Source organism: Candoia aspera, chromosome 2 (assembly GCF_035149785.1).
Source record: "Candoia aspera isolate rCanAsp1 chromosome 2, rCanAsp1.hap2, whole genome shotgun sequence".
NCBI classification, from domain to species: Eukaryota; Metazoa; Chordata; class Lepidosauria; order Squamata; family Boidae; genus Candoia; species Candoia aspera.
This window is the reverse complement of record NC_086154.1, coordinates 143,210,893-143,227,764: the sequence shown is the minus strand read 5'-3', so window position 1 is coordinate 143,227,764 and position 16,872 is coordinate 143,210,893. Positions and strand designations below refer to the sequence as shown.

The following is a 16,872-nucleotide window of genomic DNA, read 5'->3' as shown; positions in this document are numbered from 1 at the left end:
CATCCCAAGACTACACTGTCAAAATTCAGAGCAAAATGGTAATTTTCAGCAACTTGTTTAGCCTTTGGTCCAACAAATTAAAGAGGAAAATGGATGACACCTGTGCAAGACTTACAGCAACCAGTTTTGCTTTTAATTTATTGCTTCCCCCCACTTACTCCCCCTGCCTACTTTGGAAAAAAAAAGAGCTCCAAATTGTCTCCCCTGCCCAAATGATGATATCACTAGGGCTTGCCCCTTTAAACCCTTGAAGGTGAAAATTCAGCCTCCAGGATGAAAAGGTCTGCTTGTCTCATCCCCAAATCCAAGGCTAACATGAGGGTTGCTGGGCTTTCTGTTGATTCTGAGGATATCTCAGTTGGGATTTCACAACTGCTCCCCATGACTTCCGAAGCTCTGTTCGTCCCATTCCCCACAGCTGTGATTATCTAGTTCTTCTCCTTCCAAAAATATGGAAAGCCCTGAAGAAAGGCAGCATCTTGTCTTGACCTCTCATTCTGAACAGTGACACAAGCTGGATTTGAAAGTAGACCACTGTATATCCCTGCCTTTTCTAACATGGTACCTTCCAAGCATATTCAACTTACATTCCCATCTCTCCAGTCAACCTGTTAGGATTTGTAATTCAGCACATTTGGAAGGAAGCCAAGTTGGAGAAATGGGTGTAGGCCATAGTAATTGTGGCAAGAAAATAGGACCCAGAAAACTATGGTTAATATCACTAAAAGCAATTAGCCTCTAAGTCACCACAAAACTCTTTTATGTGCCTTAGAAATGCTTGACTTTCACAAAGTAACTTTAACCAAGAATCTTGTAGCACTTCAAAGACAAACCAATTTTGCTTTATTACCATTTAAGCTTCCGTATATTACAATCCATTCCATTAATGTATTATATCTATCCATAATGGATCTCTGGTGCAAAATGCTGTCCTGAAACAATAGCCCAATCTAAGCTCAAAAGTAGGAAAACACTTGGCCATATAAACTCCAGTTAAAGGGCAGAAGGCAGGACTTAGTCAAAGAAAAAAGTGTAATCACAGGAACCCAGTTCTTACCTTATGATGGGGCCATGCATGTGAGCCCTCTGGATTTGAATAACTTCTGCCATGAGCTACTAAGAAGGGTCTCAATATCCATAAATGGCTTCAGATTTTGCCCTTTCAACCCCAGAAGGATACGGCATAGCTAGCCAGGGCCTAGTCCACATCTCATTTGCTAGTGACATCCCTTGCTTCTTCCTCGAACGCAGCAAAAGTAGTATTTCACATCGGATCTTAAAAAGTTTTGTTACTTTGCAGGAGTGACTGTGAGCTAGAGGTTTTGAGTTGCTGAGGGCAGCTGTGAGAGAGAAAAGGTTCACAGCACCCAGCAAAGACAGAGGGGGAAACCCACAGAAACCATTTAAGGCAACCACCAAAGGAAAGAAATGAACGTATGTACTAGGATATAGAGGCAGGTTTCAAGACTCAACCACTGGCTATTTTTGCCTGTCAAAAAAGATTTATCATTTATATCGTAGAACCATCTACTGAACAGAGATGAACAGAGGCCAAGTGGGTTGGGACAGTGGCTCTCTTGAGATGAGGGGAGGGAGCATTTAGAAACAGCCTGATTGTTTCAAAAAGGGGAGAAAAGGCATCTCAGACCTAGCCAAAACAAATGAAAGATCTGAGAGACAATCACCTCCTTTTAGCATAGTGAGATGCAGATTGGTTAAATTCAGGTGGCCTTTTCGTTCATCTCAGACTGTCTTTCTCTGACAAAACAACAGCTATAAAGGCAAGGAAAAAAGGGGTGTCGAGATGTTTCTGCTTTTCTGTAATAAAAAGAAAAATAAGCAGTTTGCACAGTCAGAGCCACTTTCCTTTAAGCATTATTTTCCAAAGGAATAAAAGAAAATATCCTATTTCTCCTATCAAATTTGAGGCACCCAACTTGAAGGGAAAGAATGCTTGAAAACAAAACATGGCAATTATAACTGATCTATGATAAATCTGTAGACAGCAATTTGACTTGCAACACATTCATTCACAAGGGAGGGCAATCTTTGGTTTCAGACAATCCATTCTTCTGCAACCCCCCACAGCCCCTCTGAGTGCACTGGCAAATATCAGCTGCCCACTATTTTTAAGACAGAAAACACCTTGAAACTGCAGGGTAAGCCTCCAATCAATTTTCCATACCTAAAACAAAAAGAAAAAAGAAAAAAAAGAAATCCCTATTTCTTAAAAATCACATACTGTAGAAGAGAAAAAGTCTTGACTCTACACATACACTGGACACAGGGCCAACTCCTCTGCATCATAGTCCATCTACGGCAGTGCTTGGTCCCGCCAAAGCCCATGTCATGTGTGCTGACTCCTAACCAAAAGTTTTTCCATCCCAGATTTGTTACTACCTCGCATCTAGTAAGCCATGACACATAAAAAAAGACTTGGTCAGTTTACCTTGCTAACGACCTCATTTTTATTCCACTCATCTTCAGACAAAATCAGCAAACAACTTTATTAAGCAGCCACATGGTTGTACTGCAATGTGGGTGAAGCAAGCTGCCATTTTGCCATATTGAAAAATGAAAGAAGGCTTGAAGTTTAATCAAGGATCCACATTTTGCTCTATTGCAGCATTCTCTCATATGGTGCCCTCTAATGTGTTGTACCACAATTCCCAGAATCCCACTAGCTGGCTAGCTAGCACTTCTGGGAATGACTGATCAACATACCTGGAAGTCCGTGCTGGGGAAGGTTGCTCTGTTACCAGAAATGAATGTTGGGACTCCCCAAAATTACAACCTTAGCTGGTCTTAGGTAAAATCCCCATAGGGGGAGATGGGCGGTGATATAAATGTAAATAATAAATAAATAATAAAATCACCAAAGAGTGATTCTAGTACTCCTTTCTGTAAACACACTCCCAAAGATTCTTACCCAAATGCATTCCTTCAACAGTTTTTTAAAAAGTCTTCTTTGAGGAGACTCCACAACATTGAATAGGTGCAATGAAAGGTTTCTCCTGGGACATATGACTTTGATGCATATGACTTTAATGCATATACCTTCTCATAACCTTCCCAGGTTGCCCTGAAACATTTTAGTGCTTGAGGCAAGAAGGGAATTTGTAGATCTTCATTACACATACAGAAGCTGATCAAATGCTGGCATCCTTCATGACCTGCAAGCTAGCTTAGGGACCCACTGGTTCTGTCCACCTACACTTCCTTCTCTCTTACTGTCCCCACAGCATCTGCCTTTGCAGAGATCATTTGACTCTTGTACAATTTTGGTGGAGAGGGAACAGGAAGAGAATCCAAGAATTGTGGGAACCAAAACCAGGATCCCAGCCAGCATTTGTGACAGGAAGTATCTGGCCAGCTTTCATTCTCCTTCCCCCTTCTTATACAGCTGCTGTGATGAGACATACTGCTGGTGTATTCCTTGGAGTTAATCTGAACCACATCATCTTACCATCACATTTCACTGAGAACAGAAAAAGAAGAGCAAGAGCAAAAGCAAAAGCACATTGTTCTTTCTCTTCTCTTGGAGTGTCGAACACTTCTCCTGAAGTTGAAGAAGTGAAGTTGAACACTGCTCTTGAAATGTTGAAGTGCTGAACACTGCTCTTGAAGTTCTCTTGAAGTGCAACTTCAATAACCTCACACAAGAAAACTTCCATGGGCTACGTCAGCTCAGTGGTTCAACTAGCCCATTACCATTGACACGGACTAGCCATGGCTCTTCCGATTTGGGTCCAGATTTTTTTCTGCCTTGCCTGGAGAGGCCAGGACTTGAAGCTGGGCAGCAGGCCACAAGAATATACAGAGTCCTGCTACATCAAACCAAAGTTTCATCTAATCCAGTATTCTTGCTCCCAACAGGGCTTCTATAGTGATGCCTGCAGGAATCCCACAATGAAAACAACAACTCTTGTGTTTTCTGAAATTCTTGTGTTGCCAGCTAATTTAGAATATGCAGGACAGATACTGAAGCAGAAGGACATTAAAAGACGTGCCAGCATTGTGTTAATTTAATTGTCCCCGTTAATTACTTCCAGCACCAGGGGTCCTTCCCAATTGCCACGGTGAGTCCAGGAGGCAGGGATGGTCTCTGGAATTCGACTCCCAAAGGGGTTGCTTTTGTTGGGCAAGTTTTACAGCCCTGAAACCTCTCTTTCCCCCTCCACTCCCCAGCGTTGCTTAGCTTAGGCATCAGCAAGGGAAGGTTACATATTCTAGCAGGCACTGAGTACCTGCTATGACAAAGGAGGGAAATAACTATCTAATTGAGGTTACAGCAGAAAGTTTATTTTCTCACAATTTATAAGAGTAAATAGGAAGAGCTAGTTTATCTAAGCAGCCTCTCTTTCAGGTGTTAATTTAAAAAATGCAGGTCAACCACAGGACACCTTACCCATTCATTTGTACCATCCAACTGAATAGGAAGGCTCTCTTAAGATGCAGCCTCCATGTATTTGTCTAAATTCATGGAAAGAAACTAATGCTGCTGGACAGGACCATATTATGTGGTCATGAGTTCTGCATGTTAATAACTATATTTACCCAAAAGGAGGATGATCCCCTAAATTAAAGTGATCCCCTCCCTCCCACCCATCAAAAGGAAGATCAGTCAGGAAAAAAAAAATACATTGACATATGACCTCTCATTTTAAAGGCAAATTATTTGGGAGGAGGAAATCAATCTTCCTTTGAGATTGACCCAGTATGCATTGAATGAAGAGCACTGTATGTCAGGTCGTGTCTTCTGAAATTCCGACCATCCCTGAATTAGATGAGCACAGAGAAAATAATGTGTGCATATTTAAAGACATGTCATTCAATAAGCTTTGCAATCACATTGGAAAAATTTGATTGTATTATTCAAGTACCTTTTGCAAAATGTATTCTACTTGTACCATGTGGTTTGATCCTTCCTTCTTTTCTCCCTCCCTCCCTGAGTGCAAGGCAGTATACATCATTTTCTACCAGCTAATTTTGTTAATTTTTGTCTCAGTTACCCTTAAGATAGGTCATGTTATCAGAGAGAAGGACTGGCCCCTGCTGGTCTTGTGTAGACTTGTATCCGAGTCTCCCCACGTCCCAATCCAATCACTACATCATGCTAACCTTCATGTTCCTGTGATACAGTAAGCTACACGGAAACCAAATATCTCTGGCTATAACTGCAGCTTCATTTCTAAAACTGTGCTGAGCTTCCAGTGTGCTGAAACTGTAACTTCAGATTTGAAATGGTCTTCAGCTGTTTTCAGCAACCTTCTCCAACCTGGTGCCTTCCAGAATAGCTGGACTAAAATTTCCAGAATTTCTAATCATGGTAGAACATGAGGAATGCTGGTACAGGAAAAGTGGTTCTGCACATGCTCACATTTTTCATTGCTCACATGCTTTTTATTTCTGCATCATTGCTGCTTCTTGTGGACTAAAATTAATCATGTATGGCATATCATAATGCCCCAGTAGGATGCTATTTACTGAGCAGTTTCTGTGTTCCCTCAATGGATTTCTCGTCACCCTGAGAAATTTTTGCCTGTTTATCAAACCTGCTGGTTAGATAATACATAAAGTCCATGCAAGTTCCACAGAATACTGAATAGAAAAACAGTGAATTCCTTTCATTTTGGGAACTCTCTCCTATATCTAATTAAACTGAAAGAAAATGCATTTCTCAAGGATCCTTGCTGATAGAGAAATAAGTATTGAGCATTCATCACACTGGGACTTTATCTGAATCACAGGTAGACCACCTGCAGTTCCCACTATGATCTTTTGCACTTTCTTGGGCCATTTCAAACAATTCAACTGAATTGCAAAAAATCTGACAGTGTAGTTCCCTGCTATTTTGAAAGAAAGACCTAGAAAATTACAGTATACTGTAAAGTAGGCTTACTATAATAAAAAGCAACCACCCCCAGAAAAATCTAGAAAACAAAATTCTCAGCTTACATGGCATGGCCCCACCTATTTGGCATCAAAGCCTCACCTCTGTGATCCTTGATCCCACCAAAATATTTATCTTTCCATACAACAGTATCTCAAGTGGTTTTACCATAAAATTAATAAAAACCATAAAATACAGAATGATAGGGAAAAGAAAATTCATCATCATCATTATCTAGTATCATTCGTACAGAGGAGATCTGTATACCTAAATATACCTAAAAATATTATGGTATATGATTTTGGTATATGGTACATGATTCATGTACTTCAATGTTTACTGGCATTTATCTACTTTTTCACCATGTCCAGATGTTGGCTCAGAATTTGCACAGCCTCTTCTATTACGAAAAAGTAGAACTGACGGTCATATGAATATTGATGACACCCAGCTCTAAAACTCCTGATGGCTACCTCCAGTGTTTTATATAGATATTAAACAGCACAGAGGACAAAATAGTGCCTTGAGGCACCCTACATTACAGGTGAATAGATGCATCCCACTGTAACACAGTACCCTCAACCCCAACTCTAAAGACAATCCAAGAAAATATGGGGTCAAAAGGAGTTCAGAGACTGAACTGAGTCATACTCTATTTTTTTTCTCATAGGTGGTCATTTATCGGGGTAACCATGGTTAATTTTGTCCCAAAACCAAGTTTGAATGAGCCTGAAAACAGCTGAGATCTTTCTCTTCCAATAACATTTGCAGGTGCATAAATACCATAATCTCAAACACTTCGTTTTAAAAATAGGTATCTGTGACTGAGCAGAGGTTAGTATATTCCTCTGGAGCCCAGAATAGTTTCAGGCCACTGTCTCCTTTACCACCAGTAGCTCTACTCCATCATGTACACACACATACACTACTTCTAGATTCACCCAGTTAATGCCTAAGTCCTCAGTCAACCCCAGGTCTTCAGGTTGTCCAATACCACACTTGACAAGGCTTCAATCAGCTTGGTCAGGGAAGCTGTTGGGCAGAAAAAATGGGTGGTATTCCCCAACAATATCCCCAGTCTATCTTGTTATTCCAATGCCAGGAAAAAGCCTTTTTATAGACTACCGTAGTTCATAGAGATTTTCTGTTGATACTCCTATGAACCATATCAACTTCCACAGTGAACCATCTAAAGTGGCCTTTATTGAGAAATCAGGTGTGGAGAAGTGAGTCAAATCTACCCCACCCAAGTCTCAGGAGTATCCATGAGGGTGAGGTCTCTTTCCTACAACCAATTCAAAGATGAATGTCTTATTGTGAACTAACATGGCATTTAACAGTAATATTACCAAGGCAAATCAGAAGTCATGCTAGCAATGAACACAGAAAGGACCAGAAAGGGTAAAGGTCACAGCCATCTATGTGCTCCAACTCTTAGATATGTACTCCTTCTCTTCTGACATCAGAATACAGCGAGTGTGGCTCTTCCAAACTGGTGTTTGCAAACAATTTTATAGCCATTACCAAGCAAAGGAGGCTTCAAATCATATGACTGCATTAACTGTTATGCTGATATCTAGACAGCTACCTAATACCTCTTCAGGGGAGGAAGCAATCGCACTCACATCAGAGGCCAACTTAACTGGAGTGTGTCAATCACTCATTTCTCAGTGCAGCACAGATTCATTTCTGAGGGACAAGTGTGTTCTCTAGAATTTCTTACTCCCCTGGAAGATTTCTGAATCAAGCCAATGCTTCAGCCCAGCGCTGAAAGAACATATAGAAGACAAGTCAGCTTCAAGTCAAAGGAAAGCATCAGGAAAAGACTTAACACTCTTGGATTACAGCTTTTAATTCCCTTTTAATTATTATTTATATTTATTAAGAATTTTACATATAGTAAAATTAAATACAGTAAAAGTCAAATCCAAAGAAATAGATAGAAAAGAAAAAAATAAGAAAAAGGTGCAAGAAAAGAAAAAAGGAAAGAAACTTAAGTTATGAAATATGACTTCCAACTTTTTCTTCAACAGATATTAACAAACCCATCATCTCCCCTCCCTCTTAACTATTACAGCAATCCCTTCAACCACTTATTTAATTCTCATCTTTTCAATCATTAAATCCATAAATCATCATTTCACTTTTTTCTTCTTTTAGCAGAAAGTCTATAAAAGGTTCCCAGTCTTTTAAAAATGCACTTGTTGTTTTCTCCCTGACCAAACAGGCCAGTTAGGCCATTTCCACCAGTTCTGATATTTTTATAATCCATTCCTCCTTTGTGAGAATTTCAGTACTCTTCTATAGTTGTGCATATAATAATCTTGCTGCCATTACCATAACCAAAATTAATCTTCCATTAGTCTAGATTACAGCTTCTAATTCCCATGTGTTTGCAAACATTCCAGATTACCTTAAATCTTATTTTGATCTCACCAACAGCCTATCCTGGCCAGAACTCTAGAACAATTGAGGGGATCTTAGTAGGACAGAAAAAATGGATTTAACAATTCAGTACTTAAAACTACAACCATAATATTCACTCACAGGATTTGGATGAAGTTTCTGACATTTCCCTCCCCATCCCACCCTACCCCCAATGAAATGTCAGATTTGTTTGGTCTCCCAAATGTCACTTCTAGGATATGAAATACTGGTAGTTCTTCAGGTTATGTCTTTGTGAGATAGTTTTCAGCCCTAGTTATAAACATTAGCTAGTATTTCTGGAGCTGTGCATAAAAGGGGGAAAAATAGATTTCACCATGGAAATTCTGAGTATCTTCACCATAAACCAAAGCTAGTTTAAAGCAATTGTTTATTTACGTATTTTTTTAAATCCAGAAATAAATGAATGAATAGCCTCCCCTGGGGACCATGGGAACTGTATTTCTGTGAAAAGGGATTAGGAATATCTGAGGATAAAGAGAAATGGGACATTTTTAGCACAGTAAGGATCCTTTGGAAGTACCTTTTACTGCATTTGATCCAAGTATTTTTACTTCTCCTGTAAAACCTGCTTGAGGACTATGTGTCATACTCCTTTCAGTGCTCCTTAAAAAAATAAAATCCATCTCCAATACACATCGATGCAACTTGCCAAAGATTATCTCTCTGGTTGCTGGAAATCACTTGTCCCTTTTCTACCCATCCTTCCTTCATGTTGGGAAGGCAAGCACAGCACCAGAAAAACAGCTACTGCATAGCCATTGGCTTCCAGCGCATGAGCAGCAGCAAGAAGTAGAGTGTTAAAATGGAATGGAATGGAATGGAATGGAATGGAATGGAATGGAATGGAATGGAATGGAATAGAATAGAATAGAATAGAATAGAATAGAATAGAATAGAATAGAATAGAACTGGTATGTCCAGAGTGTCCATTTTGCATCAATAGATACAAGAAATGCACTAGCTCAAAAAAGGACAAATGAGTCAATAATCTGCACTGGTTAATACATACCGTAGATGTCATGTTTGAAATATAGCAATTTTAAATGAAAATATAATCTCATCTGTGGACTAGTTCAGCCCACTGACCAGGTGCTAACCCTAATGATCTATTTCAACCCCCGTCTTTTGCTTTGAAATACATCCTGAACTGACAGCCTTTCAAACAGGCTTTGGAAAGGAGATATTGCTAATTAAAGCTCAGCCGATCTTTTTTAGGAAGGACATAATTGGGCATACAGTGCATGTGTGTAGAAAGGTGTGTTTTCTCTCTGGTTTGAAATGATAAATCTATGAAGTTGATTGTCTGCTTCTTCAGAGAAGTGGGGACGGGAGACCAAAAGCAGGGTTTATTCTTTCTAGCAGGGTCTTCCGCCTCTCTTGAACTACTATTCTCACAACCCCTTGCTACCTGTAGTTGAAGAGAGTTAAAATCCTTGACCAGGTTGTTTACCTCTGCTCAGTACAAAGAGTGACATGCCACAGAAGAAAATCCATCTGTGATCATGCTGTCTAACTTAAGTAAGTTTTTCTCCAACCCACTCATTTCAGAAGTGGGGAAACTGCTTTAGAGGGTAGGGTGATACAGTGCATTTAAGCTGGGCAGAGGAGATGTTACTCCTTCCTCTTGTTCAAACTCTGATTTCTGTTTGAAGGGCTTTAAAAAATTGGGGTGATGGGAACAGGAGCTCCAACAGTGGTTCTGGATTTGGGAACAGGGATGTTTCAAATCCACAAGACTGACTCTTTTTTTTTAGTTTTTTATTTCTTACATTTAGATCCATTCCATTTTTCCTCCGAGGAGCTTAAGGCAGCATACTAGAGACAGCCCCTCATTCACAACCACCCTGTAAGGCAGCTTAGACTGAGATACAGTGGCTGGCCCAAAATCACCTTTGTAAGTGCAGTGGCCCAGTGGAGACATGAACCTGGATCTCTCCAATACAATTAACCACTATATCATGATTCATCATTATTTTCCCTTATTTTCATCTGAACATTTTTTGACAAAAGCATACAGCCACCTGGTTTAAAGGAACAACACCTAATTAATTATCTATCCCGCCTTTATTGTTTTTATAAATAACTCAAGGTGGCAAACATACCTAGCACTCCTTCCTCCTCCTATTTTCCCCACAACAACAACCCTGTGAGGTGAGTTGGGCTGAGAGAGAGTGACTGGCCCAAGGTCATCCAGCCGGCTTTCATGCCTAAGGTGGGACTAGAACTCTCGGTCTCCTGGATTCTAGCCTGTTGCCTTAACCACTAGACCAAACTTCCAAAAAAAAAAAGCTATTTAGGCGCAGATCAGGTTAGTATATGGATGGAAGCCTGTCCTAAAATCCCAAGGCTGTAGCTGAAAAGTTCCTGGAATAATGCAAGCACCAACCCAAGCTAATTTTCTAATGTCACAACAGGCTGCCAGATGGTAAGAAGCTGATCACCTCTAAAGATCTGCAGAGCACCTTTCAGTGCTACCATCACTATAAAGAAAACAACACACATCCAGATATTGGGATTTTTAAAAACAAACAGAAAGAGTGAACCCCAGCACTTCAATTTCCATCACCTCCAGCATCATTGAAAGGTGTGAGGTTGAGGAGGGCTGACCTATCCAGTCAACTTTCCCAAGATATGCCTGCAAATGGGCAAGTTGACGACACTTTGTTTTTATTTCCTTTGCGGGGGGAGATAGGACAACACTATTTCAAACGTGAGGTTTGGATTGCCTTTTAGCCAGGGTTCCTCAACCTTGGCAACTCTAAACTGTGCGGACTTCAACTCCCAGAATTCCTCAGCCAGCAAAGCAAATTCTGGGAGTTGAAGTCCGCACAGCTTAGAGTTGCCAAGGTTGAGGAACCCTGCTTTTAGCGATTCAGGCTGGTCAATCCAGGCAAAGCCTCCCCCGCCTTCCCAAAAACAGATTTTGACTGTCAAAGGTCACCCACCCACCACCACACCCGAACATTGTTAACAGCTGTGCTGAAAAACCCTTGGCGGTCATTTCCGTCCAGGCTGCCCAGGGAGTTCTCACGAACCGAGTTGACCTCAACGTCCCAGCTGAGCTGCCAGGGTATGGAAAAGGAAATGCAGTGGGTCCCCTCCGTCATGGCACCATGCCACCATCCCATCCTTGCAAGTTACACTTCCGTTCCCAATAGTTCTCAAGAGAGTGAAGTGTCACTTCCCCAAATGAGCTGTTGTTTTCAAAGCTCCCACACTGAGAGTTGATTTACAAGGCTGCTTTCTGAACGTAAACTTGCTCTCCCACACACCCCTCCTCCCCACTCCTTCTGGGAAGAACGAGGGCTTTGCCAGCTGAACCTGGAACCTCCCATCATGCAATAGGCCTCTCACAGCGAGCAAGAACTAAAGCAGGCGCCCATGTGCCCTTCAGAACTGCAGCAGAAGTGGGCGATTACCTTGAAACACAAACCAAGCGTAGGGAGACTCCTTCCCAATCCTCCACTGTATGGAATTATTCATCTCCTATTTCAAAAGTCAGCCAGGCCAAGAAAAACTGCTTTAAACCACAAAGGAACAGGGAATTAAGGCAGGAAGGGTGGGTTTTACAGTATTTTCAGCCTCCCTGCACACCACTGAGTCTTTCAAATGAAACTCTTCTTTCCTGTTTATAAGCAAAGCAAGGAGCACAGGGTCAAGCCCTTTGTGCATGAAGATTACATGGAGGTACAGACAAGCTCAAAATGTTGCCTTAGGTCCAAGATTTCATTTTTAAGGATTTTTTTTAAAGGAAAAAAGAGATAGTTGATAGAGATTGTCAAGTCTCTTCCATTTTTTTCCTGGTGGTTTAAGAGAGATTTAAAAGGGGATAAAATCTAGGGTGGTCTGGAAAAGAGGTGGACAAGCCACAACCTTCCAGATGTCATTGGACTACAACTCCCATTGTTCTTGACGCCCCAAGGGTGGAGCTGATGAGAGATGGAGCAGACCAAAAACATTTGCAGTGTTACAGCTTCCCTGTCCCTGTCTAAACTGAAACCAGTCAAGAGGATTTTATTTATTTGTTTGTTTGTTTAGACTGAAACCTTTGGTAGGCATAACTTGCTGCTCATCAAATGTGCTATTTCACAGGAAGATTTCAAACCCAATAAAGAGATTATTAGAAAATCAAGGGTTTTTTTCCCCCCACAGGCAACTTCCTGCTAGCTTCTCCAGTCTACAGCTCCCTGGCATCGCTCCCCCTTATTAGCACTAAGCAGAATTGTCAGTCGCATGCAATAAACTTGCAATGCTATTTAGTTAACCACATTTCAAGCTCAACTGGGAGCTAACAGCATCACACAGCCGAAATCAAGGGTAGTGCCAAAGCCAGATGTGTGATTCAATTGGGTATACTCGCTTTCCGTGGGTGTAATTTTTGGGATGCCAAGAGCTCTAATTGCACAATTCAATATAAATCTGATGGTTTGCATGTGACTGATGATTTTGCATAATTCACTCTGCTTCTCCCAGAGCTGGAGAAGAGCACGAGTGGAAATCGAGCCACTGGAAATCTTGTTCAACTCCGCCCACCTTCTTTGTGAGTTTTCACCAGGCATTTGCCCACTCAGTTCAACAACTAGAAACCTGAAAAAATGAAAGCTGAGAATCCTGGGATGCTAATTTCAGGCCTCCATTGTCAAAACCAGTGCTTATCATCAGGGCACTGCGGAGGACCCACAGCACTAGTTACGTATTCTGGGACTTAAATTGCTCTTTAGAACTGACATTCCGATGCCCAGGCTCCGCCTTAGAATTCATGCAGCATTTTAACAAGAGGGAAGCTGACATTTCACATTCATCTTTGAAACTTCTAGAACAAGAAAAACAGAGTCCCTTATTGCACCTGGAACAGTCACTCCTAATACCTCCAATGCTTCTCAGAGGCAGTTCTACAGATCAAGGGTGAATAGGAGCTGGGATGGATTTAGCAACCAGCTCAATTCAGAACCAGCAGCACAGTGAGATGCCTTCCCTATAATCAGGTATAGGATCTGTTTTCTAGAGTTCCACCCCTACCACTGCCAATTCAATCCAACTGAGAACAAGAGAGAATTTTACATCCAAATGGGGAGCAATCTCCCAATAAAATTCAAAAGGATTCATTTTATATAAAAGGTTAATGGGGCGGTGGAGAGAAGGAATACAGAGATCCATCTTAACAATGCTAATATAGGCAATACATGTTCCTCAAAGCAACAAGTGCCTTTTGTTAACCAACTGCAAAACTCAAATCTCTTTCCCTTTGCTGCTGTTATTGCTGCTCCTGGCCTAGACAGGTAGATGGTAAGCCACATCCATAGTGGTAAGACAAAGATGGACAGCATTAAGATTATCAGAATTGCTGTGCTTCTTATTGCAGTTTTGAATACCCTCCCACTAAAACAAATTGTGATACCCAATTTCAGTGTTTTGTTGCCACATTTCAATGGTGTAGTCTGGAGAGTGCTAGGGTGCAATAAAAAGGAATTGAAGGCACATGTGTCCTGCAGGCTGGCTACCCTGTTTTAGGAGAGGCACCTCAACGGTCTCTAACTGCCCAAGAAACAAGCAGCTTTAGCTAGCAAATTCCACAAAAAAAGTCTTAAAAGAACTTTAAGTATTGATATTGTAGTCAAGTGCAGATTTTGACTGAAAAGGTCTTTAATACAGCAGGCCACACGGATTGGCTGCCTGGGTGACAGTCTGTTGGAGACAGATAACAGGCGTAAGCCAAGGAGCAGTTCTCGTGAGCAACCAAGTGGGAATTTGCAATAGCACAGTACTGCTGCACAGCCCTTCCATGTCAATCAACCTTCTGTAGGCGGGCTTCCCAAGAGACAATGCTGGGTCATTGGAGCTTCTGTTCCAAGATGGCTTGAAGAGGATGCTGAACAGGGCTTCATAGCTACTGGATCCATTTTAAAATGGCTTGTCCTTAACCAGGCTAGAGTTCCATGCAGTGTAAAAACAAAGATGTGCCAAAGAGAAGCGGCAGCATGAGCGTCCATCTGCACAGGAGTCTGTGGGGCCCAGCTTTAAAAGGTCAGTGGGATCTGAGCAAGAGCTTCCAAAAAGCCTCTGATCAAAAGTTTTGAGCTTGCATTCAGGATCCATACACTGGAGGACAAGAAAAAACTCCTTCAGGAAGCAGCAACCTCTCACCCCCAACCCTGACTTCTTTACAGATAGTCCTCACTTAACAATGGCAATTGGGACCAGAATTCCCATCACTAAGTGACACAGTTGTAAAATGCAATGTCATGTGACCACGCCGCTTAGCAACAGAAATTCTGGCACTTCTGGTTGCCATCATTAAGTGAATCACCATGGGTTGTTAAGCAAGGACATCATGTGGTCACTATATATGACCTCCTGCCAGCTTCCCCACTGACTTTGCTTGAAGGAAGCCGGCAAAGAAGGTTGCAAATGGTGAACATGTGACCATGGGATGCTGCAACCAACATAAATACAAGGACTGGTCATAAGTACCACTCGTTCAGCACCATCGTAAGTTCAAACAGTAACTGAGGGAGTGGTTGTTAAGCAAGGACCACCTGTTAAGCAAGGACCGCCTCCACTCCTGGCCCTACCTCCAGTAGGGATATGATCACTGGCTCCTGACAAAGCAAGGCGCAAGACAAGCTGAGCTGCAGGAGGCAGTGTTGTGCCTCTTCCCATCTAGCTCTGCAGGTAGAGGAAAGGAATGCCCTACTTCATACCAAATCCCTGGCATTTCTGTCATGTCATTACCAGACACCTTCACCAGGGCTGTGCCATGGCCTGCCTGCCTGCCTGCCTGCCTGCCTGCCTGCCTGCCTGCCTGCCTGCCTGCCTGCCTGCCTGCCTGCCTGCCTGCCTGCCTGCCTGCCTGCCTGCCTGCCTGCCTGCCTGCCTGCCTGCCTGCCTGCCTGCCTGCCTGCCTGCCTGCCTGCCTGCCTGCCTGCCTGCCTGCCTGCCTGCCTGCCTGCCTGCCTGCCTGCCTGCCTGCCTGCCTGCCTGCCTGCCTGCCTGCCTGCCTGCCTGCCTGCCTGCCTGCCTGCCTGCCTGCCTGCCTGCCTGCCTGCCTGCCTGCCTGCCTGCCTGCCTGCCTGCCTGCCTGCCTGCCTGCCTGCCTGCCTGCCTGCCTGCCTGCCTGCCTGCCTGCCTGCCTGCCTGCCTGCCTGCCTGCCTGCCTGCCTGCCTGCCTGCCTGCCTGCCTGCCTGCCTGCCTGCCTGCCTGCCTGCCTGCCTGCCTGCCTGCCTGCCTGCCTGCCTGCCTGCCTGCCTGCCTGCCTGCCTGCCTGCCTGCCTGCCTGCCTGCCTGCCTGCCTGCCTGCCTGCCTGCCTGCCTGCCTGCCTGCCTGCCTGCCTGCCTGCCTGCCTGCCTGCCTGCCTGCCTGCCTGCCTGCCTGCCTGCCTGCCTGCCTGCCTGCCTGCCTGCCTGCCTGCCTGCCTGCCTGCCTGCCTGCCTGCCTGCCTGCCTGCCTGCCTGCCTGCCTGCCTGCCTGCCTGCCTGCCTGCCTGCCTGCCTGCCTGCCTGCCTGCCTGCCTGCCTGCCTGCCTGCCTGCCTGCCTGCCTGCCTGCCTGCCTGCCTGCCTGCCTGCCTGCCTGCCTGCCTGCCTGCCTGCCTGCCTGCCTGCCTGCCTGCCTGCCTGCCTGCCTGCCTGCCTGCCTGCCTGCCTGCCTGCCTGCCTGCCTGCCTGCCTGCCTGCCTGCCTGCCTGCCTGCCTGCCTGCCTGCCTGCCTGCCTGCCTGCCTGCCTGCCTGCCTGCCTGCCTGCCTGCCTGCCTGCCTGCCTGCCTGCCTGCCTGCCTGCCTGCCTGCCTGCCTGCCTGCCTGCCTGCCTGCCTGCCTGCCTGCCTGCCTGCCTGCCTGCCTGCCTGCCTGCCTGCCTGCCTGCCTGCCTGCCTGCCTGCCTGCCTGCCTGCCTGCCTGCCTGCCTGCCTGCCTGCCTGCCTGCCTGCCTGCCTGCCTGCCTGCCTGCCTGCCTGCCTGCCTGCCTGCCTGCCTGCCTGCCTGCCTGCCTGCCTGCCTGCCTGCCTGCCTGCCTGCCTGCCTGCCTGCCTGCCTGCCTGCCTGCCTGCCTGCCTGCCTGCCTGCCTGCCTGCCTGCCTGCCTGCCTGCCTGCCTGCCTGCCTGCCTGCCTGCCTGCCTGCCTGCCTGCCTGCCTGCCTGCCTGCCTGCCTGCCTGCCTGCCTGCCTGCCTGCCTGCCTGCCTGCCTGCCTGCCTGCCTGCCTGCCTGCCTGCCTGCCTGCCTGCCTGCCTGCCTGCCTGCCTGCCTGCCTGCCTGCCTGCCTGCCTGCCTGCCTGCCTGCCTGCCTGCCTGCCTGCCTGCCTGCCTGCCTGCCTGCCTGCCTGCCTGCCTGCCTGCCTGCCTGCCTGCCTGCCTGCCTGCCTGCCTGCCTGCCTGCCTGCCTGCCTGCCTGCCTGCCTGCCTGCCTGCCTGCCTGCCTGCCTGCCTGCCTGCCTGCCTGCCTGCCTGCCTGCCTGCCTGCCTGCCTGCCTGCCTGCCTGCCTGCCTGCCTGCCTGCCTGCCTGCCTGCCTGCCTGCCTGCCTGCCTGCCTGCC

At 45.1% G+C, this 16,872-nt stretch overlaps 1 protein-coding gene across 2 annotated transcripts in view; it reads right to left on the bottom strand.

The window, feature by feature from the left end:
* PDE1B (phosphodiesterase 1B) overlaps nucleotides 1-16,872 on the bottom strand; it is a 121,727-nt gene that overhangs the window by 49,829 nt on the left and 55,026 nt on the right. The window contains exon 1 of one of the 2 annotated variants that reach the window (XM_063293959.1): nucleotides 1,058-1,295. The exons of the other annotated variant lie outside the window; for it this stretch is intronic. Coding sequence (XP_063150029.1) covers nucleotides 1,058-1,110 — 53 coding nt within the window. The 5' untranslated portion in view covers nucleotides 1,111-1,295. Of the gene's footprint in view, nucleotides 1-1,057; nucleotides 1,296-16,872 lie in introns of those variants that run through there. 2 annotated transcript variants of the gene reach the window in all.